Source organism: Centruroides vittatus, unplaced genomic scaffold (genome assembly GCF_030686945.1).
Source record: "Centruroides vittatus isolate TY-2023 unplaced genomic scaffold, ASM3068694v2 contig_272, whole genome shotgun sequence".
Taxonomy (NCBI): domain Eukaryota; kingdom Metazoa; phylum Arthropoda; class Arachnida; order Scorpiones; family Buthidae; genus Centruroides; species Centruroides vittatus.
This window is the reverse complement of record NW_027121732.1, coordinates 265,421-293,035: the sequence shown is the minus strand read 5'-3', so window position 1 is coordinate 293,035 and position 27,615 is coordinate 265,421. Positions and strand designations below refer to the sequence as shown.

The 27,615-nt window shown below is 27.8% G+C and overlaps 3 protein-coding genes across 5 annotated transcripts in view; 1 reads left to right on the top strand and 2 right to left on the bottom strand.

Moving 5' to 3' along the window:
- Positions 1–4,477: 4,477 nt before the first annotated feature.
- Positions 4,478–27,064, top strand: LOC136971769 (ADP-ribosylation factor 6). Of its 3 annotated transcripts, XM_067266260.1 has the most exons (6): positions 4,506–4,633; positions 7,858–7,900; positions 18,708–18,813; positions 20,414–20,517; positions 23,706–23,904; positions 25,775–27,064. In XM_067266260.1, exons 3-6 carry the CDS (start codon positions 18,732–18,734, stop codon positions 25,915–25,917), a joined length of 528 nt encoding a protein of 175 aa, XP_067122361.1. In that variant the 5' UTR covers positions 4,506–4,633; positions 7,858–7,900; positions 18,708–18,731; the 3' UTR covers positions 25,918–27,064. The 3 variants fall into 3 exon arrangements, with proteins under 3 accessions (XP_067122360.1, XP_067122361.1, XP_067122363.1); XM_067266259.1 differs by lacking the exon at positions 7,858–7,900 and having other exon boundaries at positions 4,478–4,633; XM_067266262.1 differs by lacking the exons at positions 4,506–4,633; positions 7,858–7,900 and adding an exon at positions 10,735–10,774.
- Positions 5,166–5,620, bottom strand: LOC136971799 (uncharacterized). Its single transcript, XM_067266300.1, has 2 exons — positions 5,552–5,620; positions 5,166–5,471 (listed from the first exon to the last, which is right to left on the bottom strand). Exons 1-2 carry the CDS (start codon positions 5,618–5,620, stop codon positions 5,166–5,168), a joined length of 375 nt encoding a protein of 124 aa, XP_067122401.1.
- Positions 27,065–27,077: 13 nt separating the features above from the next.
- LOC136971770 (mitochondrial GTPase 1) overlaps positions 27,078–27,615 on the bottom strand; it is a 38,618-nt gene continuing 38,080 nt past the window's right edge. Inside the window, exon 11 of the mRNA XM_067266263.1 lies at positions 27,078–27,452. Within this exon, the coding sequence (XP_067122364.1) occupies positions 27,343–27,452 (110 nt within the window). The 3' untranslated portion in view covers positions 27,078–27,342. The remainder of the gene's footprint in view (positions 27,453–27,615) is intronic.

Sequence of the window (27,615 nt, the reverse complement as noted above, 5' to 3'; positions counted from 1 at the left end):
AATTTGTCGTCTTTATATTTGTTAACTTTTATAAATATTCTAATATAATATTTTAAAACTCTAAATTTATTTATTTATAACTTTTGCATTTCACGTCAATCGTCAGAAATACCTACTTTCAATTCACATACTTCGCACAAAGGACAAGACCCTTGCAAAGATCTGCCTCCCGGAGCCTCGCTGCTCGTCTGTCATCGATTACCTGGAACAGAGACATCCCGAAGTTCCGGAAGAGACAGGCACGCGAAGAAGGACTCGAAGAGGAGTGTAAATCGGTTCTGAAAAAGCGTAAAAAGAAGCCTTGATAAAAGATTTTGTGACTTTTTTCACCCGGATATGGATTTTTACCTGGCTATGACCTAATGAACCAGATGAAACTTCCTTCATCGGATGTGACTTTTCATAGCTCCTTCCTGCTCACGGTATTTGGATTGATACGCGTCCTTCGTCATTGCTAACGAAGGTCACGTTCTTCCACGTCAGTTAAAGTCACAGTGACAACTTAGCGCCGTCTTCAGCCGTTTGAAATATCTCAACTGAGAACATTCGATTGGTAAAATTCTGACGGGAAAATAATGGATTTTCGCCAACAATGTGCATCACTAGAGAGGTACTGGATCTAAATAAAAACAAAGGAAAAACATTTCAGTTAGCATAAGTCTAAGCCAGAATTATAATTATTATGAACAATTAATGTTTCAACCAGCCAGAGTAGCGAGCGAGCCAGAATAGCGACTAACTCGCGGTTCAGCCAGCCAACGTCTAGCTAGACGTTGGCTGGCTGAACCGCGGTTTAAAATGCGTTGCAAAGACGACGATCCTGTAATTCTGAACGCCGTCTAAACGAACCTCGGCGAAACGTTGGCGATTACTTTCTATGCTGTTACCCCCTCTCTCAGAAATCGTTTACCCAATCAGGTCATTCGTTTATGACGTCAGAAAAATGGCAACGAACAACGTGTTCAAATCATGCAGGAATTTTTCCGAAGAAAAAAAAAGTGTCGTCGCGAAAATTATAAAAATTATCCTGCAGTTGAGAAGAAAGGTTACAACAATCGTGTTCTGGGAATGAAAAAAACCGCATGGGAGATGATACGAACGAATTTTCTTCGTCGTTTCCTTGTCGGTCTACTGGCAGCAAGACCTTATTCTTACTCGTTAAACAAGACCTTATTCTTATTATAAACGTCTCTATCACTATATAATAACTTTTTAAATTTATTTAATGGTAGTTTGATAGATAGCTGCATACAGTAGAGACGTGAACTCTGATAAGATCACAGGCTACCCTCTGGAAAGATCGGTGGCATAAAATCATAATGTCGTCAGCAACTGTTCAGTAGTTAATTGCAATCCTCTTCCATCTAGATTCTTAATTTCGTCGCCAATACGATTTAAAATACGAATGAATCCAAATTTAGAAAATCTATACCGAATTCGAAATTCGTCTTCGGAATAGATTTTAAAGGATTATTCCGATCTCGTATTACCCTCTCTCTCTTCGTTAATTGTCGAGATGAATAATTTTCTTGATTCGTCCCGTTTACAATATTTATTAAATGAACAATATCCATTATAATATAAACTTCGCGACCAACAAATGAATATGGCGACTTCTACTCAAATAAAATGGTGTCTAAACCTGCTATCAAAGGAGTCTAGAAAGTAGGTTTATAACTTGTTTCTAATCGCTGTCTAAGCTATGGCAAGCGAGAAACGTCGTCTCTGCAATGAAATTTTTCTGAACTGCGGTCAAATTGTTTTCAATGGGATCGTCTATAAATTACGTAACGCTATTTTTATACTTTTCAACTATCATCTAACCCTCTGTAACGCTCCGTAATGCCTTCTCACATACCCATTTTCAAAATTACGTAACGCATGTCTTTGATCGACACTTTTAATTGTACTAAGAAATATTAATACAGAGTGCGGAACGTTACATAATTTTATTAATTACATGTATATCGTACAAAGCAGTGACATACTGTGAGCAAGTACAATTTTCTATGCAACACTTCAGAAATAAAGTTTTTGTTTTCACTTTTTTTCAAGTTTTATCATCTCAAATTCCTACTAACTACTAACATCTCAAATTCCTACAAAACCAACTAACTAGAATGTACAGTACTATATAAAGTGGCTGTGATCTTACATACAGCGCTCTTGGTGGCAACGACGGGTACTATTGACAGCGATTTTACTTTAAGTCAAAACATTGAAGGCTATACCACGTATTTGGCAGGATTTTCACTTTAGAATCTATTTTTCTCATCTAAACCTAGATTGTTTTGTTTGCCCCTAGATTCGAGATTTAAGGCAATTAGATAAGTGATATAAATCTAGATTGTTTCATCTCAAATTTTGTTATTTTTTAGACTTTATTTAATCATTGTGAAAAAGGTATTATCAGAGTTTAAAGTGATACGTGTAGTACTTAACTCTCAATATAACAATATTTTTATAATTTAAGTACGAACCAGGTTTTGAAAGGCTTTACTCTCAGTCATATGATTGTTTATTTGTAGTGTACTCAGGTCAGTCTGATGTGTGCAATACTCTTTTTCATTGTCAATAATAAGATATAATCATTCATTATTATTTAGGAATACATTGTTTAGATTAAGAAATGAACGTTAATTCACTGATTAGAGTTTCACATGCAATTTAAAACCAATGGAAAAAAACATGAATATGTTTAAAAATCCATTCTGTGTCATTTAAAAACTAGCCATTTATATTATTGGGGATAAAGATAGAAAAGGAAGACAGACTTTATCTAATACTTGATAGTATAATCTTCAGGAATTAAAAAAAGGCTCTCATGAGAGTCAAAAATAATTGTTTTCAATTGACTTTTTTTTTGTTAAAAGAAAGTATCATAATATACAGCTTTTCAGATTAAATTGATTTATCCTAGTCATTTTTTTAAAATGATTTTTCAGTTTCTTATTTTATAAATTTTACTTTACTCCTCACTTGAAATTTGCAGGTCTCTTATTGTTATCACAGCTCTTATTATATGCCAGCTTAAAGTAAATACATATTAACATTTTTAAAATTAATTTCACAATTTTTAAGTTTGATATGGATTATTGAATATCACATTTATGATTTACATTAAGATAAATCATGTTATTTAACACGAACCTTCATTACTAATTATAATTAATTATTATTGTATCAATTGTTTAACTGTAATAAGATATTATTAAATTAAACTACTTTAACACGATATTTACATCTATTTATTTTTATGAGACAGAAAGAAACGTTATTCAATACAGGCGGCCATAAGCTCTAGCATATAACAAGCCTTTCCCTCCAGGGCCGGATTTACCAATCCAGGGGCCCTGGGCACAAATTCGGTTGGGGTCCCCGCTTTAAGAGTAGGCAAATTTGATGATTTAGAAAATTTACACAAAATACTGTACGTTCAATTGGATTTGAACTAGGAAGTTGTAAATTTCATTTAAAAATAAGGTTATTGTAAACATACATATATTTTCTTGTGTAAAACTAATTATTTTAATTTAACTGAAAAATACCTATGTGAAATTTTTTTCCGAAATTTTCCGATGTTTCATAGGTTTTTTCACGGGTTTGGTTTTCTCTGCATGCTGCCCTCATGATTAGGCCACACTAGACTGTCGCGGTAACAGAAAAAAAATTATGTTTAAACATAATTTTTTTTCAGTTTTGTGGGGGCCCTGGGCACAGGCCCCAAATGCCCTTATGTAAATCCGGCCCTGTTTCCCTCCACCAAATAATAATACATGTAGAAATGTCAGGCCTTCTAAGCTGCAGTTTATTAAACTTATGTGCAAATCTGGTTCATAATATTGCAATATATATCAAATAGAATTAAGTATTGCCAAGATAATTAAAACTATTTGATGATAAATATCTGTCAAGAATTTTGTTTTATCAAAAGAAAAGCTTTTATTGTATCAAATACTGTCAAATCAAGAGTTAATTATCTATAAATCAAAGGTCAAAAGTAGATTAGAATTTAGGAAATGTAATCATGATATAGAATTTTCTAAGTATTAAAAGTGATACAGACACACAATATGATATTTAATTATGCTATATAGAGACTCATATGAGACCCTTCATACGATACTCTATGTATATAAAAGGATTGATTAATTTTCTTTTGATATAAAGATATTATTAATTTTTTTTCTCCAATAAAATAGTTTTGAAATTTAAAAATAATTGAAATTTCCACCATTTTGAGATCCTGTTTTTTTTTTAAATATAAACGGAAATACGTCATAGTTGATATATACTTCCCGGGAAAAATTGTATATGACGGAATTTATATCTTTTAACGAAATGATTAAAAGTTTTTATTTTACGTATAAAAATAATAACGATGCCGATGTAATTTGAAAGAAAATACGTTGTTTATTACACAAAAGAAAGAAAAAAAAATAAAAAATGTAATTATAATTCCTAAACTCGATGGCCGAGCACGTGACTTGATGCGGAATTACTTCCGTTGTTATGACAACGAGGTGATTGAAAGGAAGAAGGAATGGAAGAAATACGTTAAGGTTGGGTGTGTACCGGAAAGTTGAAAAAAAAACTTAAAAAGAAAGGAATACAAAGCGGAATAAGTTGTTCTGTAAGTTAATAAACAAATCCGATCATGTTTTATGCATAAAATAGAAATTAATTCGTACATTTAAGCGGAAAATGATGATTTTTTCCTAACCCTAATATTAGGTTTAAATTACATTTAATATTTACCGCGAAATTCTGTTATATCCTGTTTGAAGTGTGGAAGTTTGTATACATTAATTTCCATTTAGGGTGAAAAGTAAGGTGTTAGAGGAGTTACCTTAATTGTAGCTTATAAGCCTTGCTTTGTAGGTTAACCTGTTCTCTCTCTCTTTTTTTTTTTATCTGTTTAGGAAGTATGAGATTGAGATTTATGCTTATAAAGTGTTTTTAATAGATAATTAAGCTATATTAATGAATTTCATTATTACATGATAGAATTCCTGTAAAGTAACGCTGGCTGTTGACAAATGCATCGGAATTTAGTTAAGAAGCATTTTTTTGGTTTTAGAATATTTGGTATGTTCCATAATTGGCTTTTATATATTCGAGTTTAGTTATTTTATATTCTTCTTTGTCTTAGCTTTTTCCCATGTTTATATGGGGTCATCATTTCCACTTCTCTCTATCCAGGACATCCTCTCGCCTCCATCCTTCTCCCAAATCCTCTTCATCTTGGCTTTGGTCTTCCCTATTTCCTCCTTCCTGTCGCTTCCAACTTTTCGATCCTTGCTTTTCTCGTGTCCAAATCGTCTTAATTTACTTTCTTGCAACTTCTTACTTACAGGACCCACCTTGACCGTTCCTCTTGTGTAATCGTTCCTAATTCTGTCCTTCTTTGTCACGCCGCAATCGGTCTTGACATTCTTGTCTCTGCCGTCTCTGCCTTCTTTACCTTGGCTCTTGTAATTACCCCTGTCTTAGGGTGCAACTATGCAGATGTGAATGAGCGAGAAGAGGCGAGACGCGATAAATATCAAACCCTGTCGGATATGTGCGAGAACCAGAATTTGCTTTTGCCAGCAATATTTCTCACTTCTCGCTCGTGCATGGTTTCCTTTGTGAGAACTATACCACTCACAACCTCTTGCTTGCTACTAAATTCGCCTCTGCATAGTTGCACCCTTAGGGCTGTATATCATTGCAGGTTTTACCACGGTTTTGTGTTATCTTCCTTTCATTTTGCAATAATTATTTTATATTAAGTGTTTAAAAATTAATTTTTAACTCGTTCGTAATGTTATGAATTTAATCACGATAATGATACCGAAAATTGTCTGTGATTTCCGATGTTAGTGGCGGGTAAATATCTTTGAGAATTTGATAAGATAGTATTGAAATGAATTTGACGTGCTTTTAGTTATATGCTTTTGATCTTAAGTTTTTAAAATCTATTATAGTTTTTATGACTGTTTTCTACATTGTCTAGACACAAGAATGTGAAATTTATTTCAATCAATATTATATTTGGATATATTATTTTGTATTGTGTTTTATCTGGTTTAGTATTTTATTTAAAAAATATAATATATAAACTGGGTAGAAAATCTTGTCAATTATCTTGTCATATTTACAATAATTATAAACAATATATCAAATTTTTGATATTCAATCCCAGTTTAGTATTGATGATTATGTATGATAATTTAGAAATAAAGTATAGATTTCCAGTGAATCAATGGCATTTATACAGACACCAACATAATGCCGTAGAATCTAACTGTACCTGAAGTCATTTTATATAGCTGGGATGTTTAATAATTCACTTGTTTAATTCTATTTTCTTGAATAAATTTCTTTCTATTGAATTTTTAATGAGTAAAATTCAAAATAGAGTATAATTTAGTAAAAAAAAAATTGCATTTTCTTATATGTTATCTAATTATTGGTGTTAAGAAGCCTTTGGAGTATTGTATTATAGAATTTCTGAATTTTTAATGGATATAATTTGAAATTTTAATACGATACAATTTATTTAAAATTATGAAATCTTCGATATCAATTTCAGTGAGTCATATTGGCGATATAAAATTAAGCATTAAAATCTATACGTTGTTTTTGAAGCTCGAGAAAAACCTTGGAAATTCTTATATAGCAGTAAGTACTAGAAGATAAATTGGTTCATTTTATGTAGTTTTTATCATACGCTATATCCTTAAAACATTCATGGTTGAAGTGAAGATATAATGACATTGAGGATGTTATTAGATGGATCTCAGGCTATTACAATAGAAATTACTAATTCTTTTTAGGTCAATATATAGTTCTTAGTGTTCAAAGTTATCTTATAATTAAATTTTAAAAATTTAAATAGTAATCTATGAGATTATATATATAATAAATAAATTTTTGGAATTAATATATTTCTTATTATGATTTTTCTGTTATATTCAAAAATTGTTAAATTAATATCACTCAATTATGAAATAAACTATATAAAATTTTAATTTTATAAAAATAACATTTGTTTAACTATATTTATCATATTTTTTTAATAAATAAGATATATGCCTATTATATATTTAATTGAGAAATTTTATTGATAATTTCAAATGAAAAGTTCACACAAAAGCAGTTGTTGTTATCATGAATAATATATTATAAATAGCATGAAATTGAAATAAGAGAGGAATGGAATATAAATAAAAAAAATTGGAGATATTTTTTTCGACTTATAAATTTTAAATTCTAACAATGGGATTGATTTGAAATACGTTATATGAAAAATTATAAATGTATATTAATCATAACAAAATATTTATATAGTAAACCTTCAGTTTAACAGACTAATTAGGAGAAAAGAGTGTTTGACATTGCCGAAAATCCACTAAATCAAATGTGTTTATAAACATATTAGGTTCTTAATAAATACTGTATGTGTGTTAAAATGTTGTTTTGTTTAAGTATGAATAAAATAATAATGAATAGTGAGTAATTTATACTCACCGACTTATTGTTTCAACCTTTTAGACTGTCTGTTTATGAATAACAAAAAGATTTTAAACTTTTCCTATAAAACTTGTCCATTAAATCTAAAGTCTGTGGAGTCGGGATTGGTTAAATTGAGGTTTACTGTAATTACTTACAAACTTTTTAATATGATTAATCAAAAATCGATAAAATTTTGTAAAAAAGTTTTGCAGTTAAGTGTTTTTTCTGAAATATCAATTATATACGGATTGGTGCCCTTTATCATTTATATATTTTTTACATTTTATGTTTGAGTTTTGAGTAGTTCAGTATGCATTACTTATTTCTATTTGTAATTATTTTTTGTTTACTTTTCAGAAATGCATGAGTAATTAGTTTTACTTTTGCTATTAGATCTGTTGTAAGACCAATTCTTTTTGTTATAATTTTAAGTATAGGGAATATAATATAATAAAGAATTTGTGTATATATATACACATATCAATTTACATTTTGAACTTTTCTGGTACATGTAATTGTCTGTTACATATTTCTAGAGAAGAAGTATTAAAAAATTTTATCTTTTCAATGGCATTTTTTAATATAATTATTTTATGACCTCATCACTATTTGGTATTTGTATCAAAATTTACTAAGAAAGCAAATAAATTCAATTGTATTGATCCATTTTTAATCAAATTCAATGAGACAAAAATGTCTCAGTAGAAATTAATTTGAAATTAAGTATAATTTGCAAGAACAATGATAACCTTGTATTCTATTTATTTAGCCACTTAAATTTCTACACAAATTAAGTACAATTTCATTAAGTATCATAACATAAAAATTTCTTTAATAAGATATCCAGACAGTTTTAATACTAATTAATCTAATAAAATCTTTAACGAATACTTCAAATGTAGGTTCCGTTGATATTTTTAATGGAATTGTTAAGTCTTTAACAAAGCTTATGTATATATTTTATATAGAATTTTTTGCAGAAAATCAATAGGAATTTTTTCCGAGAAAATTTTTATCGTCTTATGGAAAAAAAAAACACGTTCAGTCTATAGTTACTCGTATCCGAAATAAATTTTTAAAACATTCAAATATTAGTTAACTAGAAAAAAAATTATTATAAAATATATATAGAAAATTTTGACAATATTTTCTATAAAATTAAAGAAATTTTAAACAGATACATACTGTATTTTTAATTATATATAACACCATTGTATTTAAAGCAAGCGTATCACAAAATAATCATCAGTACGAACGATACCTTATTATTGATTACAAAGTTAGTTTCCCGCTAATTAAAATTTTATATCCTTTAGCAAACTGAATTAATTTTATAAATTTTTACAAATACGTAATTATTTGTACACGAAAAATTAAAAAGTTTTTAATGTTATAATGAAATTAAGTTGTTAAATGATAGCTTGATTTCAAAAATGGTGTATCATGTATCCATTAAACCTTACCGTAGCATATTTATCACCATTTAATGATTAGCAAAAATACGAATGATTGCAAATAGATATTTAATAAAAATAAGAATCAAATGTAAATAGATATATTATGTAAGAACCACTTATAAAATTGCTCTTATATAAAATATCTATTTGCAATGATTTTCTTAATCTAATGATTTCTATAATTTTAAAATAATTTCTTTTTTCGAAAGAAAATTTTAAATAATGTTTTACGATTCTTGAAAAATTTATAGAAAAAAAAGAATTTTTTTTTTTTTTATAAATTTAAGTAATTTATAATAATTTATAATATAATAATAATTTAAGTAAGAAAAAAAGTAGTTATATTTCTGGAAATTATTTGTATAAATGTTAGAAATATTTGTCATTATAGCTTGCGAAAGAATGTTTCAATTCCTGTTATTTGTTAACCTCATTATTTATTTAGTTTTACTTAATCCATTTTAAAATAAATTATATAAATTTCAGTAAATCGTAATCATATTAAACAGTTTAATTTCTCGAATTTTTAAGTTAATTTTTGATTTGTCTCGTTTGTTTTTACCAATTGTTCAAATTTTGTTTGTTTATACATTGTTTTAATATAAAATGTACCTCACTAAACTGAAGTAATTGGTGCCCAGATCTGTTCAGATCGGCAAGTATTTTGAGTTATTCCAAATGTATTTTGTTTTTTAAATGTTAATATGGTGTTTTTCAATAAACTGTAGTTAGATGAGTCTGTTGTATTGTCACGATGACTGAAGCGTCTCACTTTCTTGAAAGTTGACAAATTTAGTTCATATTTGGATGTCTTCAACCTGTCTTTGTAAGTGTACGATCGTGTAGAAACGAAGAGGCTAGAGACTAGCCTTATTTTTAGTTTATTTTGAAGTTTTATATGCACTGTCTATTCTGGTCAGCACCAGGAAGCACAACGGCCACATTTTGTTTGTTTGGAAGAGAGAGAGAGAGAGAGTGATTTAGATGTTTTCTTTTTCCCTTCCATTTGGATTAACTTGGATTTTGAACTATCTTGCTTTGTATTAGTGAGGTCCTACTGTATTTATTAAGATTCTTTTTTTAAGTAACATTGAGAATATATATTTGAATCATAACTCCTTTATTTTTACATTAACAAAACAATCAAAAAAGTTGTTAGTATTTTTTTCAGTTATATTAATTTAGTAAGATTTATTAAATAAAAACATTTAAATTTATAGGCCTATTTGAGTTTAAAACATAAAATATAAACTTATTTTAAAAATATTTAAAAGTATTTTTTAGCATTGTTCCTACAAATCTTCAAAACCAACTCGCAATGTTTTTTTAAATTTTTCCCCTTGGAATTTTCTTGAATATTGGCATACAACCATAATCCGACTTGTAATAGCTTAAATAAGATTGTATATTTGAAATTATTGTATTATATTACTGATGAAAATAGCAATTATTTGATTGATTAATACATTTTAAAGAAGTGATGTTAATTTTGATTAAAATAAAATTATTGCCTAATAAATCATCTTAATAGCTATTTTGAATTTGCAATAAATTTTAAGGACTTAAACTAACCGAGGAAGGGTAATAGTCGGCCCGAAATGTACATATTGATTTAATAAAATCTCGGCGAGCTTTCCAATTGAAAACTGTGGTGTGATAAGTCAATAGCAAATTCAAAATAGCTATTAAGAAGATTAATTAAAACATAGGACAAAAAAGCAAATAATTATAATTATTGCCTAATATTGTCAAAATTCTTGTAGCAGCTGAAGCAAAACCATGGAAGAAGGCAATACAACCTAAGATCAATCTGCCAGGTGAGGTACCCCAGGAACATTCTTTTATGACAAATTTGCCCCATTTAGATGTTTTATATAGGAAAGAATTTGAAGCTTCATTCAGCCAGCCTATTGGTTAGTAGAGGCATTGTTATTTTACCCAGCGTTGTCATTTTATCCATTTAACCACTGATGGGCATTCAAATAGTTAAATACATCTTTAAGATAGCAGCCGTTCTGACTAATTCAAGTCAAATTCCAAGATTTAATTAAAAATTAACTTAATTTTAGTCTGAAAATAATCTAGCTTTTAAACGGTTAACTTATATTAGATAATAAGTATGCTTTGCAAATAAAAATTGTAATATTAATGATTGTGTTAATTCCCGAACTCTGTAAAATATGGTTGAAGTGTAACAAGAATAGGATAAACATTGTTAAATGATTAATAATCCAAAATGTTAAAAAAAATGCTTGAAAGAATGTCTCTGGTTTCTAAGTTTTTTAACAATTTCCATTTAATTCTCTTTATAACTTATATTAATGTGTGGCTTATTCATATAAATTAATGATTGCATTTTATCAGATTTGTTATAAAAACAATACAGTAATTTATACATTTAACTTATAGAAGATTGTTTATATCTGTATAATAATTATAATTAGGCCTATTGTATTATATTAATTCTGGCAACAGTACAAGAAGTTCTTAAATACGTAAATCATTCAACTTTCTAAGCAACATCTGAATTTTTTTGTAACTTATCTCTCTTTTTATTTTGAATATTTTTTTTGGTATTACAATTTTTAATTTCACGCAAACATATCGATACGTTTGCATGAATTAAATTGCCAATTCTGCTTTTAATGAATTGTGAAAGAATATAATTATATTGTAATGCTATATAAGTATACTATTTTATATGTATACCATTTACCATTTACTAAAGATCTACTTTTGCTTAACCATTTTGGAATTTGTATTAGTAATGAAGAAGAATGCTTTCTAATGTGATGAGATTCTCGTAAATAAATGGATAATAATTAAATTCGGTCACTATTTGAACTTGCGTATTATATTTTTTTGTATACAAATCTGTATATATTGAGTTCTTACATAAAGATGTAAGTTAAAAATTCAAATATTTTTACATTTTTGAGATAAAAGGAAAAAATGAATGTATATTTTACGTTCATAAATATCAATCGTACCATCCAAATTTTTCATTTTGAAAGAAATTTAAATTAACGTTGAAAAAATGTATAAATCTCATTAACTTTGTGAATAAAATCATCATACATTATTGTTACAATGATGATGGATGTCAAAAATGTAATATAATTTTAACAATCGCAATGTTTTTTATTTTTATCCTTATTATCCAGTTTTTCTACTCGCAAATTATTTTCACATTGAATTTCCATTCAATTTACTAGCTTATTTCTGTGTCCACTCTTTTATTATTCATTGTTTTTCTAATGCCATGCATCCATGCTTATTGAAGTCGTTACTTGGAAATTGTTTTCCGATCTGTAATTACCCATTCTACATATACACATATATATCTACACACTTAAATTATCATAGATTTTAGACTGTATCAATAATCTAATTAATTTTTTTTTATTCATTTCTTTTTAACGTCATTGAATATCTCTTTTTATTTCTGTTATTATTTCTATTCTATCCGTTCTTCTAAAGTTTTTAATGCCCATCACTTTCGGCTTTTTATTATCGTATTCTTGTTCGATTTTTTCTCTAAGGTAAAATAGAGTAAAACAAAAATTTTTTAAAACGGGTCTTGTAATAGCATTGCTTTTTCACTAAAAAGATGATTGTTTTTTCAATTGAAATGCTATAAATTTAACCATTCAATTTTATTATTCTATTACTAATCTCATCAGCTAAATTTCCTTCATTAGAATATCTAAATATATAATCTTCCTAAGTGTTCTAGTTTCTCATTTTTTTAGTAGAAGGAAATGTTGAAAATCTTGTATTCAATCTAAACAACAAACATCTAATTTCTTTCAAATTAAATTTTAAAATTCGGACTTTAAAATAAATTAATAATTAAAATTTTTTTTATAGCTTTACGTAGTAGATTGTTACTGATGGAATTTAAAAATTCATTATGTAAATGACAAAAATTATATTATAAAATAGGAAGACTATTAACATTTTAAAGTTGTTTTCCAATGATTTTACGGGTGTTTCTCTGTTTTTAATATTCCGCATCAATTCCTAATACACTAAAATGTTTGTTTTCTAGATACTTGTTTGTACTTGTTAATAATAATCCCTACATAGTCTACTCGTCCTTATATTAAAATAGTAATAAAATAACGATTCTATCGACTAATCAATAAATAAGTTATTTGTTTTTCTAAGTTAGAGTAAAAGATAATAAAACACAATTTGAAAGCATCGAGACTAAATCTCAAGATAGAAAATTTCGAATCTGTTGTTTTTTAACATAAAATTTTTTCCGTATCTTTCAAAAAATTATTTTTTTAAAGATAATTTGTATCTGCTTAAGACGACGACGATTAATTATATTATTATAATTTTTAAGTATACGACGAAGGCTAATCTTGATATAAATTTGAATGAAATAGAATGATTTAGATTAAATTAATAATTTTAGATCAGAAGCATAAATTTCCGAAGATAAAAAATTGGATTGTTCACTTTCTCAAGAATTTATCATCTTATCAACATTTGCTTATGTAAAAGTGCTTTTATTTGGTTTTTTTTTTGAATTTTCAAGTAATTTTTGTTTATACAATAAAGATCTGAACTTGATGATCTTGGTGATTGCGATAATTTGGATTTTGGGATTCTTGAGGTAAGATTTAAATTTAAAGTATGAAGAAAACGAGAGCAAGTAAATTACGATAGTAATTTTACCCTAAAGGGCACAGTATAAATTTATTCTGAAATAATTTATAAACGTAACATTTTTATTAAAAAAATTATGCTATCATTTTGGTGATTTCGTGCACTGTTTGTAGACGGAACACTTCTTTTATTGGTATACATTTCTACAGCTATTTTAAGAAATATTCGTTTGTTTGTGAGATTGTAATTTCCTTAAAATCAAATTGTTTTCTTACTACATGTGCATACATGACTATTTCACTCTTGAAACTTTAAAATTTCAAGAGTGATTAAATTATAATTATTAATGTTAATACGACATGTCGCCTAACGTTTACCTCTAGAGCCAAATTGGTACGTAATTCATTTAGTAATTAGCCTTAAACTAGCCCGATGGAGTTTCGGCATTTGGTTGGTGTCTAGTCTTATTCGTAGAATTTTATCATGTATCTTTTGTTCTTAAAACCAATTGTTATATTTATTACATCTTTTGAAATCACTGTTTTCAAGTTTCAAACGGTATGGCATCTTCAAGCAATCTGCTTAGAAGCAGCAAATACATCTCATATTGTTTTTATAAAGTTTATTAGTTATCACATTTATTGAAACTTTATAGCAAATAAAGTTTCGATATATTATGAATCTATGACATGAACAGGTGTATGAATAATAATAAATTTTTGACAAGATTTTTTTTTCACTATTTAGATGTACTCTTTCAATTCTAATCATTTTACATTGGCCAGATGTTTTGTATATTGTATTTTAAATAACATATTGATGCATATTAAGTTTATGTAGATAGATACTATTCTGCATTGTACTATACAGATAAAGACTATATTTTGAGAATAAAGCTTTCATACTGAAATTATTAAAAAATTTATAACTTAGGATGTAATAGGAAAATTAGTTTTAAGCAAAATTAAAAATTAACTAAAGTACGAAAGAAAAATAGTACAGCAATTAGACACAAGATCTAATTAATATCGAAATACTTTATTTCTTGGCTAATAATTAATTATAAAAGATAGAATAAACAGAATTAATAGATTATCAAAATAAACTGTTTGAATAAAAGCAGATTTATTACGAAATATCATTCATTGAATACAGTAATCTTTTGTTTTATAAGTTTAAAAATTAAACTACAGTAGAAATTGTTTGTCGTAATTTCAGATAACGTCTTGGGACACATTAATTCAGATAACACGTAACTTAATAATAATAATAACAACATTAATAATAATTAATAAACCTTTAAGTTATACACATTTTAATTGTTTTAATGTCCTTTTAATGGCAGTCTATAAAACTAGAATTTCCATCGACTGTAATTTTATCATTTGATTATTAATTCGTGTGTGTCATATAAAAATTTTATATTATTTTGAAAATATTTTCGAAACACACATTTCTAATGAGGTCTACTGATGATATAAATAATACTTTGCTTTAATTAATGTTGTGTTTAGAAATTTTATAAAGTTTTGGGAGATTGCTTGATTGAATTTAAGTAAAATTCCGAGAGCAGTTTTGAGTCGAATGGCAGTTATTGAGAGAAATTCATTTGAAGAAGAGAAAGTTGTCATTTACCCTTATAAATGCTAATGATTTGCAATAATAAAATGCTTAATATTTGATTAAAAATACATATTGAATTAGTTTAGACAATGCAAATTAATTTTTTCAAAATTATCTGTCGGTAGTTCTAACAGTGTATGAGTTTATCTTAAACATCAAGAAATAAATGAAATTAAATTAATATGCTTACATGTCAATAAATTTGCAAATGTGAATGCTTTTGTATTTTAATTATAAACTATACATACTGAATTGGAATTTTGATTATTAGAAAACAAAATCAATCAAATTGTTTAATATGTTTGTGTGTTAATAGATTTAATTAATTTCTTAATTTTTCATAATTAAACTTACTTATTGGGAGTTCCAACAGTGTACAAGTTTGGAAATGTAAATAAATTTTCATATTTTAGAACAATTTAAATCACAAATCTTATTAAAACGTTCAAGTTTTTATTAATATAAAGTATTGGTTTCGCTACTAGACAATAAACAATTACATTTTTCTGTAAATTTAGTTTTCAGTAATAAATACAGGTATATCTTGCCTTACATCGGTAATTGGTTCCAGGAGAGGCGACGTAAGTCGAATTTACTCGTGTAGTTACGACATAAGTCGAAACTACGGTGGAAAATGCCGATAATGAGCACTTAAAGACCGCTAAATAAGACGACAACACAGAAACACAGATGTTTTCATGTTTCGTTCTCCAGGATTTATGATGATTATATTAACATTTACTGTAAATGTACATATTTTAATATAATTTTACGTGCTTTCAACGCTTTTCTAGTGATATTACGACTTCAATATTTGTGGCGGACGAATGTAAAGTCGAATAAAATGACTTAAACTTGATTTTTATTTTTCCATATACTTTTTTGACAAACGACGTATAATCGAGAACGTAACTCGAGGTATACCTGTATTCTTATCAAAAATTACCATTTAGATTTTTTTGCTTAAATTTTAATTCAGTATGTTAAAGTATTGTTTATACAAATTAAGATCAACCTTTATCGGCCTGCAATGGATTTGAAGAACGAACAGACATTTTCAGCTGCTGTAAACGTAATTAGGTTTACGCATCCAAATTCTACAATTATAATTTTATATACCATGTATTTTTAAGCCGTTTTTTGTTTTTATTTTCTGTTACGTGTTACTTTTTATTATATCTCTTACTATATTTTTTGTCGTTGCTGTTCTGGGGTTCTTATTTGAAGGAGGTAATTCCTTGTTCTTTCAACATTAACTTTGGTAGAGCTGAATTATTCATTTAATTTATGTTTGATTTTAATTTGGATTTAATATCCAGTTTAATGTATATTTAATATATTTTATTTATACCTCATAATGTTGATATAATGCATAATACAATATTTATAACAAACGCAGCTTAATATTAAACAGTAAATCTTGTAAATAATTAAACTAAGTCTTGACTATGTTGCTAATAAATATGTTCTGTCACAAAATAAATGATAGCCGAAAACTTTTAAATTAAAGTTTACATTGAATTTTTTATTAAAAAACTTTATAGATTCTAAATTTAAGCATTCAGTTCATATAAATATAAAATTATTGTGACAAAACATCAATCAAAACTACAATGATTCCTAACTATAACATAATTTTATCATTTGTTATATTAATCTAAATTATATTTCTGTATAATAAAATATTGACGCCAACTGCTCAATTGAAAATGGAAAATATTCTTGAAATAATTGTCAGATGTATTGTACAAGAAATTTATGAAATATGCTATAATGTGTGACCTATAAATAAATCAATACTTTTGTGAATGAATTTTTTAAGGCAATCAATTATCTTCCGTCCTTTGCCTAATAAAGAATTTATAGTATCTATCCTAAAGCAAAATAACTCTTAGAATGTCTAAACATATTTTCCGAAATAAGTTATTTAAAAATTTTTCCCCAAAGGTTTAAAAATTCGAAAATACTTTATCTTGGATTAGAACTTATATTATTTTTTTAATATAATTTTCTGTAATTTAGTCTATCAAAGTGAATCGATATTTAACAATAATTACCAATTTGCTTTTATCATTAAAATCTTTACTTGATTAAGTTATCCTTTCCGCTCCTAATATTTAACTTCTAATTATTTTAATTTTTTATAAAAAACATTTAGTTAAACAAAAAGATATTTGAAGGTTATAATTAAATTTATTTCTGTTACAATTTTTACAAACTGTAAATAAGTTTTATGTATACATTTACGTGTCATAAGACATTAGCGAGGTTGAAGCCGAAGTTTTAAACACGAAAACGTGTACGTCGGACGTTCGGCGCCGCTTTCCTGTAAGCCTAGAAGTTTGACAATGGCATTTGTAATGTTGAGCACGATTCCACTGACTTTCCAACATCCGACGTACGTGTTTTTGCGTTTAAAACTTCGGTCTCAACCTCGCTATTAATTTAGTCTCATTCAATTTTGTTATTCAAGCTATTTAAAATTTTAAAAGCCAATTTAAAAAAAAAAAAAAACCATGACAGCTGCCTTTTATGATTTAATCCAATGCTCAATATACTTTTTAAAATTTATAATACTTTGTAAACAATATATCATGCTAATATTATTTACAGTTACTTAATCTATACACTCACCTGTTTTTGTGCGGTCTTTTTTTTGTGCGATTTTTTATATGTGCAATGTGTTTTGTACAATTATTTTTGTGCAGTATACCAATTTGATTGAAATTCATATACCGCACACAAAAAATCACACAAAACAAATTGCACAAAAAAAGACCGCACAAAAACAGGTTTGAGTGTATGCAAAATTTTTTTAATAAAAACATAATCAACAGTAAGACAAAAGAAAGTAGTGTAATTTAAAATAATGTGAAATAAATTAATATCAATAAATATCTGTCAAAAATAGGAAGCTGGCACTTAACACCTATTGTTTGGTGCTACGATGATCCGTGAGGTGTTGAGGCTTAAACGTTAATGCCTTGTAGAATGTAACTCAATTTAATTTTTAAAATTATATAATCGACATTCCCTTTCGAATATATTCTTTTTTCTTGAAGAATTTTGCTTCCATTCAAGCATTCTATGCCCTTGAATTGGTCAGTAAGTGAGGCCAATGTAATTTATATATATACAGTTAATGAAGTTTCAGTATTTATAAATGAGAATAGTATTAAAATATGTAACAGTAAGACAATCGATATTTAAAAGGATGTAGAAAATAGAACATTAAAAACAAAATAGACAAGTTGAGTCGACGAAAACAATAATAACGTAAACCAAAGCAGTGTTTTAAGACAAAATAAACTGAAAATAATAGACTTATTATAAAGGAACAAAAATGTTTGTAAATTAATGTCATCAGATCACAAACTGGAATGAGGAAAGAGACTTTGAACAAGAATATTTACAAATAATTTTTAAAATATATTTAAATATGAAATAATTATCATAATTTATTATATTTATTATAATAGTAACACTTAAATTCTTAAATTCTTTCAGAAATTATCATAGCTGTCTGATGAGATGGGGAAGTTGTTATCCAAGATATTTGGAAATAAGGAGATGAGAATTTTAATGTTAGGACTTGATGCAGCTGGAAAGACTAGTATCCTTTTTACGTTTTTTAAAAGTTTACTTTTCTAACATGTAGAATTATTAACGAATATTTCAAAAACTAATATATTGAGAACATCATTTTCTGCATTAAAAAATGTTTTATAAATTGCATTAGACTAGACATTATACAGTATATACGGTAAAAAATTCCTTTGTAGGAATCGAATAAGTTGCCGACGTTATAATATAAATTATGTAATGCACAGATAAAAATTATCATCAGTATTCTCAATCAAATATTGTTCTATACACCATACTTTATAATTTTTAAGCAACAAAGTAAATTTATAAGCTTTATAAAAAATTCGGCTTTCGTACTTTATCTAAACAAGAATCGTGATTTATTCAGTTGATTTAATGTAATAAAATATCGAATTTGCACTTAAGCCGGCCATTTTACTTTCGATACGAAATTTTGTTTGTAACTAAGGAAGAATGTTAAATACATATATTGATGACTATACGTTTATAAAAGTTTACATTTTAAAATGTGTACGTTTAATGCGAGTGCGAATATGATTAATATTAATAAATACACATTAATTATTAAAACGAAAAATTCTGTATTGAATATTAAAAGAATCGTAGAAGCTAATATGTATAGAAAATAAACATACATTGATGAAAATAGTTAAATTTAAATTATATCGATGACAATTTCTTAATTAAAATGATTTATTCATTTTATAATTATTTTGTTGATCGCTAATACCATGGAAACAGAATGCATTGCAATAAACTATTATTAACTGTGCTACCAGTATACAATATTATTTCTTAATACTTTTAATGTAACATAATAGACGGCTGGATGGCTAAGGCAGTTAATGTGTTAGCCCATTGCTCCGGGGAATGGGAATTGAATCTAGACGAGCAACCGCCTAGGAATTTTTTTGTGGGTGTTCCATCTCATTGTGAGCCTGTCCGAAGCCACGATAGATATGGATTGACCCTCTTAGTGCTCTTTAGAATTCATTTGCTGTTTAATTTTAAAAAAAGGAATGTAGAAACTGTTTAAGTACCAAAAAAAAAAAACAATTATTAAATCATTTAGTAGTTTATGTAACTTATATTTTGGCAGAGCTATCACATTTTTATCATTTACTATCTTAATAAACATTACTAATACAATTTTGATTATTTACGAAAATCTGTTTTTAAAATTAGAATTGTGCTGATTACATTTAAATTTAATAAATTGCTACTTTTTATTCTCAATTCTGAATGCGTTATAAAATAAACATTAACGTAATGGCAATTTTGCATTCTAGAAACTTTTAATATTTGAATATTTAATACATATAGAAATTATTAAAGAAGAGAGGAGTGAACTTTATTGGCATTTATCCAGCTTATAATTATTAACAATTTATGTTACATTAAAGAATTTGGCAAGTTACACTTAACACGCATTCCTAGATTTGAAATATTTTAAAATCAGATTTTCGGAAGCTCAATTCTTTAGATACGTCGAAATTTAATTAGTTTTACATCTGTAAATTGTTTAATTATAAAGTGAAATTTTTGATTTGTGGTATTACATTAAAGTTTAACTTATAAGAACATTAAATTTCCTTAAATCATTTAAGCAATTCTTTATAAATTAAAATTAGGTCAATCAGTAACAACCATTCCAACAGTAGGATTTAATGTAGAAACTGTAACTTATAAAAATGTAAAGTTTAATGTTTGGGTAAGTTCTTTTTAAATATTTTATATTGGATAACATGTTTTCAAATATTTAGTTTGCATGTTAGTAAATAATTAATAATTAAAGCATCATCCTAAAAGTACATTGGTTGCTTTGCTGAAAAACATTTCTGTTATTCCTAGGTCAGTTTCATCTTACGTAACATGTTTTATAAATATATTATTTTATGGAAGAATATTTATCAAAAAAAGAATGGAAAATTAATAGCGAGGTTGAGGCCGAAGTTTAAAACGCGAAAACGTGTACGTCGGACGTTTGGCGCCGCTTTCCTGTAAGCCTAGAAGTTTGGCAATGGTGTTTGGAAAGTCAGTGGAATCGTGCTCGACATTCCAAAGGCCATTGCCAAATTTCTAGGCTTACAGGAAAGTGGCGCGGAACGTCCGACGTACACGTTTTTGCATTAAAAACTTCGGCCTCAACCTCGCTAATGATAACTATTTGAATGAATGGTAGGATCTACTTTTCTACTGGCAGCTAAATTAAATAAATTATAGAACTTTTAATGGAAATAGTTTTTTAAATGCATGATTTTTATTCTCCTGGCTGTTAAGTAACAGAGGAGGAAAGTATTGTAATTGGACAAACTTTGATCTCGGGTCTTTCGGCCTTTCTTGATATTTTAAGGTCCCATTTCCAAAAACATGTAAAAAGGGGGGGAAACAAAATTTTGTTTGTTTTGCTTCATATCTCAGGACCTCATGGAACAAATATTTTGAAATTTGGCAGGAATATTTCTACACGTGGAGCATTGGTAATATTACAAGTCAAGGGGTAGGGGTGTCAGGATCATATCTTGAGTGGGATAAGATTTTGTGAAAATTTTACTTACGGCATTTATAATTTTTTAAAAACTTCCCCTATCTGCAAAGTAAGGCTTTTATAAAAATTAATAATATAAAAATTATTTTTTTAATAAAATTTATAAAATTCATAGATGGCACCACACAAAATTTTAACTTTGAGCCAGAAAAATGGATTATTGTGGAATGCTTCTATAATAATCGATTTTTAAACATAAATATTCTTTTTCTGAAAAATAGAGGAATTTCTTTAAAATTTAACAAAATTACTCCTTGTATGCTTTTATTATTATTAAAATTTTTTTTATCAAACCATAATTGAAAATGATAGTACTTCCTTCCTGGTCCCCTGTTTTGGTGCTCAGAAAGTCATGCAAATGCATTACAACTTCTTTTTATTTGCAAATAAAAAATTATCTTCATAAATTAAAAGATTTTGATGTTACAAAAAAAGTATAAAAACTGTTTTGAACAAAAATAATCTATAAATTTAAATTGGTTGCTTTCGAAGAATATGTAATGTACTTGTTTTTCAGCTGGAAGTTACATTTAGCAATTAAGTTTTTAATATTTTCCTTTTATCTAAAAGTTTATCCACCTATAAACAGAAATTTTCCAAATCCCGAGGTTTCTTTAAAAATTCAGAATTTTTACAAGAATTTCATTTATTTAACTCTGTTTTGTGTGTATTATGTAACGTATTTAGTTCCGTCAACACGATTTGTAAAATATATTTTCTAAAAATGGGGAACACGTCTTAAAATGTTTGTTGTTTAAATTAAAATTCAAGTTACAGCTTTCTTTAAAAGGAAAGCTATAATTTTAATATTTTTAAAAATTACTGTGTTTTTCTTATTAAAATTAAATCTTAGTGAAGTCAATAAACTCGTAATTTTTAAGTAATTTCTATATTTAATACCAAACAAGACACGATACTTTGAGAAAAGTTTCTCGAAGAAATTCATCTTGCATCTAATAAGACAATTATTAAATCATTGTAGGTCTATGGTGTTGCATTTATAAACATTAGACGAAAATTCACTTGCCTCTTAGACTTATCGGAATGAAATACACATATAAGCATTTTCTTCTTCTTTTCTTTTTATCTAGAGCTAGCTCGAAGCAAATAAATCACTTGATGCATTCATTTTTTGTTTGTTTCCAGTACTAAGTGATTAAACTAATTTGTCAATTACTTTCATCTTATGGTTATGAATATATCCTCATTTAATAACTTTACTTAAAATTTGTTAGAATAAGCACGACAACGGGAACGCGAAATAAGATTTTATATCCTAATCGAAAAAGTTAAGATAAACTTTACATCTTAAAATATGCTCCAGCAACAATTTCTGACATTCCCTTCAGTTTCTAGAATAGTTAATAATTAAATTTTATTCCTATTCTGGACATTATTATCTTATTGTGTCCCACAGTAATTGATTTCTCATTCAACATCACTAAAACTCTTTACAATGAAAATATACAAATTCATCTTTGACTAGAATGTTTGTTGGATTCTGCATTAAAATAAATGTGTAACAGTTCATCAAAATTTATAAACGGTCTGTATTGGGAGTGAAGGGTTGAAGCCTTTGAGGCGAGTGAAGCAAGCAGGGAGGTCAGGCTATCCTACAGTGGCCAGGAAAGAAAAAATAGAAATGGCAGCACTGAGAATATATGAATTGCTGTGAAATTTTTGAACAAAAGGGTATAGTCCGTGGGGTGAGCAAGTAAAGCATGTGAGGGTGAATCCTTCTAGTAGTAGTATATTTATTTCAGTTGATTATTTATTTATTATTATATAAATAGTAGTATTAAATCATGTTTTAGTTCTATGATCAGAAATTTAATATGTTCTTTTAAATACAATTATTTCTAAAACTTTTAAATACAGTCCTCAAATTCAGCTAATCAAATAACGTATTTGCTTTTGCTTTGTAGAGAGGAGTAATTATTTAAGTTGCTCGTTAACACGTTTACTGTACACTCATGCATGTCACGAGAACTTCCTATATTATATTGATGATGATGTATGTGAGAGTCCATTATTTTATGTACAGGTTTTCGTTCAGTCAGCAAAATATTCTGTAATAAGTTTGAAGTTTATTTGACTAGTTAAATTGAGTTTTTAAATTATTAAATATTTATCTCATATTGAATATAAGTTGGGAGAAGGCAAAGAAAAGTTTTGTTTTGTGTGTGGTCTTTAGTAAGAAGTTGATTTCATAAAGGAAAAAGTAATATAAAATTATTACTAAGTGTACTGAAATGAATTATTTTAATTAATGTATGTATATAAAAAATATACACACACACACACAGACTATTAATGAGCATTCTTTAATGTAATTTTAAATGGCTTCTTAGGATGTAGGTGGCCAAGATAAAATCAGACCATTATGGAGGCATTATTACACAGGAACTCAAGGATTAATATTTGTCGTCGACTGTGCAGACAGAGACAGGATTGACGAAGCCAGACAAGAATTGCACAGGATAATTAATGATAGAGAGATGAGAGATGCTATAATATTGGTATTTGCTAATAAACAAGATCTACCAGATGGTAAATATAACTTTTTAAATTTATTACTTAACATTTTGTTGCTAATTATAATTGAAATTTCAAATTCAATATCTATTTAGTAAATATAAAATATAACTATGACATACAAAGATAAAAAAACTTTGCTTTTGTCTTTCTTTTTCGCCGTTCACTCCATCGGCAGTCCTTAGACGATTCACATAATCTCGGAGACGACCTTTCCTTTGAGGCTACAGCCTCCGCAGAACAAATGTAAAATCAGGTAACAGCGTCATCTGGTGTTATCGCCACATTCATAATATAACACTTTTAAAGTAAAGAATTAATAAAAATTCGTGGCCGGCGTTAATTACATTTAGTAAATATAAAATATAACTATGACATACAAAGATAAAAAAACTTTGCTTTTGTCTTTCTTTTTCGCCGTTCACTCCATCGGCAGTCCTTAGACGATTCACATAATCTCGGAGACGACCTTTCCTTTGAGGCTACAGCCTCCGCAGAACAAATGTAAAATCAGGTAACAGCGTCATCTGGTGTTATCGCCACATTCATAATATAACACTTTTAAAGTAAAGAATTAATAAAAATTCGTGGCCGGCGTTAATTACATTTAGTAAATATAAAATATAAGTATAAAAATATAAATATAAGTATTCTTTGGCATTTATAACATATATATGTATCTGCAAAGTAATACAGTTTATATATAAAAAATATAATGCTAGGGAATAAACCTAGCAACATTAATCCTATTGATTGCATTTAGATAATGTTTAAAACTTAACATCACAATTAAATAGGGAAATTTGATGAAAAATTTTAAGCCGTGATCGTGTATCAAAATAATTAATTCAGAATATTTTGGAGAAAGTGCATCTGCACGGTAAGCAGAAATTGCAAGCTTCAGTTGTGTTCTGGATTGATCTTTTCTTATAGAATACTCTGAAATCTAATTTAATTAATTGCATCACAAGATATCCAATTGCTCCTAATTTTGGTACATGAACTTAAATCTGCTTGATTCTGATTTGATGCATGGTTGGATGAAGGTGATGAAGGAAGCATTTCAGGACCTGTATTGATATAAACTATAGTCAAACCTCGGTTCACAAACTTAATTTGTTCCTAAAAGTTGTCTGGAAATTGGTTTGTTCTCAAACCAAAATAAATTTTTCCATAAGAAACAATGTAAAACAATCCATTCCCAACTCCCAAAACAAAACCTTTTTGTACCTTTTCAGCTGTATTTCATCCATGAAAATGTCTATAAATGCAGTGCAATATAATATATCTATATCTGTTCTATATATATATATATTAAAAGCAATATGTTCTGTCACTGCCAACCAAAACCAAAACTAACACTTCACAAAGAAGTTCTATAAATAGAGATTAAACTATGATTGCTTGCATGAAATATAAATGGCATTTAAGAGTTTGGTTATATCATGTGAATGTCAGTTAAACATGGTTTTTATTAATTAATTTGATTTAAATTCAACTGTGGCATGTACCAAAAACAGAAATATTATCTTTCCCACATGCGCATTGAAATGTAATTTAAATAGCAATGTCATCGACGATTCATATCGTGATACAAAGTGATCTCGGTGCCACTAACTTCCGAATCGGTAGTCCCATCATTGATTGGTCGGGCCACCGACTTTCTTTAACATAAGAAGTATAGAAAGTTGACCATCGGTGGTTGGGTCTGCTGAGTTGCCTGTTTGGATAACATTTAATAATAATAATGCAAATTATCTCTTTTGTACGTAAGAAAAATGATTTTCTTTAAATTTTAAAAATAGATAAATAACTTATCAAAATTTTAAAAAACTTTTAACGTATTCCTAATTTTAATAATTCTGATTTTTTTTCTGTTTTGCAGCAATGAAGCCTCATGAAATTCAAGAAAAGTTAGGACTCACTCGAATAAGGGATCGTAACTGGTACGTTCAGCCATCTTGTGCAACCACTGGAGATGGCCTATACGAAGGACTAACATGGTTAACATCCAATCACAAGTCCTGAAGACAATCTGACATTATGTTACATATTCACCATGTGAATCTTGTTTTTCCCTTAGTCCCAATTCCTTGTTTTTTCACAGCTTCATCTTATCATTCATACAATATGTATTTTGAACCGTTCGGGTTCACCGTCTTCCCGCTTTCCAGAAGGCACGTGGCTTTGCCAGGGTGGAAGAGACGTCTTCGTCCGAGTCGACGCGGAGCGGCGGGCGAACGGAACATTACCTCGGAGGAATCGCACGCGCCCGCCGTCGACATCATTCTGTATATAGTACGTTGGTATTTGTCCACCAGGAAAATAACAAAGTATGACGGATCACACCTAATTCTAAGTAACGAATACTAGCTGTGGTCTGCATGTTGTATGTATGAATATATGCATACATGATTCCATTTAATTGTCACTCATCTTGACCAAGTTATATTTTGTTTTGTTTTGTTAAAAAGAAGTCTTATTACGTTTTATTTTTCGAATTTGTTTATTTAAGTCTACCCTGATAGCCAAGATAAACATTTAGAACCAATTTAGAAACTCCGTGGCAGCTTGTGTCGTCGCCATCTTTCTTCGGCATCTAGTTGACTTTCGAACACAAGTACATAATATGAAACAGCAAGTGATATCCAGGAAAAAAAACTGGACCAATTAGTAAGACTTTAGTTGACAGTTGATAAATATAAATAATCTAATTAGAAGCAACACGTATGTCTAGTGCGCTCGCAATATAAGTTGGTCATTTTTATCTGGCTGTAGCTGTGCAATATATCATTTTGGTAAACCAAATAAGTTTTGATGCTTCAAAATGTTTATTTATATATATATAAATATAATATACACAAATATATATTAATGGGTACTTTACCTCTATTGTTGACTCTTCACGAATGCGTTTTAGTTCCAAATACTGAATGTGATAACAGCACTAATGATAAATGTTCTTTCCTACGTCCACCTTTGTTACTCCATTTCTTTATGACACTCTAGCCAGAAAATTTTCTCGATGTGACGGATCAAAAAAATTTTGTTTATGAAAAAACATTATTTGATGGTTGTTAGCAAAGACTATTGATAACTTACAGTAATTATTATTGGTTGGGAAACTTTGTATAGCTGTCGATAAAAACGTTAATTAAAAAAAAAAAACTGGAAATATGTGTTGGTGATTTTGTATTTATAAATCTTAGTCATTCTTTTTTATTAATACAATAAAATTAATTTAAATACAGATTTTGTTTTCTATTACAATAAATTTCAGATAAAAATTTTCAATTTTTGCAAGATGTTCTTTGACATTTGGCCCGCCAGTGTTGCAAAGGTTCATATCTTATAACAGAAATTAATGAAATATTGTCAGAGTTTGCAATATTAATACTATGTTGTGTAACACAATGTAGCTTAAAATATGTTTTTAATTAAAGAATATTTACATCATAACATATCTTCATCTAGTAACATTCTGCCAAATTCTCCTTTTCTAAATCCTTTAAGAAAATAATCTGCTGCTGCTCTAAGATTTGGTTTAAGTATCTTTTGGTTATCTGAAAATAAAACATAACATTTAAAAATTTCTAAATAATTTTTCCTGCTAAAAATTGAAATTTTCACAAAATTCTATTTTGAAAGAACATAAGATAGAAGTGCATTTATAAGTCAATATAGGTTATTTTTGTAAAAGTCCTTCAACTGTTCTAACAGTAAGTG

Excerpts from the sequence above, each read along its gene's own strand:
- LOC136971769 (XM_067266259.1), top strand. The coding sequence starts at position 18,732 with ATGGGGAAGTTGTTATCCAAGATATTTGGAAATAAGGAGATGAGAATT. Across the intron at positions 18,814-20,413 it reads TGATGCAGCTGGAAAGACTA|CAATTCTTTATAAATTAAAA; the intron begins GTATCCTTTTTA and ends AAATCATTTAAG. Across the intron at positions 20,518-23,705 it reads ATGTAAAGTTTAATGTTTGG|GATGTAGGTGGCCAAGATAA; the intron begins GTAAGTTCTTTT and ends ATGGCTTCTTAG.
- LOC136971799 (XM_067266300.1), bottom strand. The coding sequence starts at position 5,620 with ATGCACGAGCGAGAAGTGAGAAATATTGCTGGCAAAAGCAAATTCTGG. Across the intron at positions 5,472-5,551 it reads TCTCGCACATATCCGACAGG|AGCCAAGGTAAAGAAGGCAG; the intron begins GTTTGATATTTA and ends GGTAATTACAAG.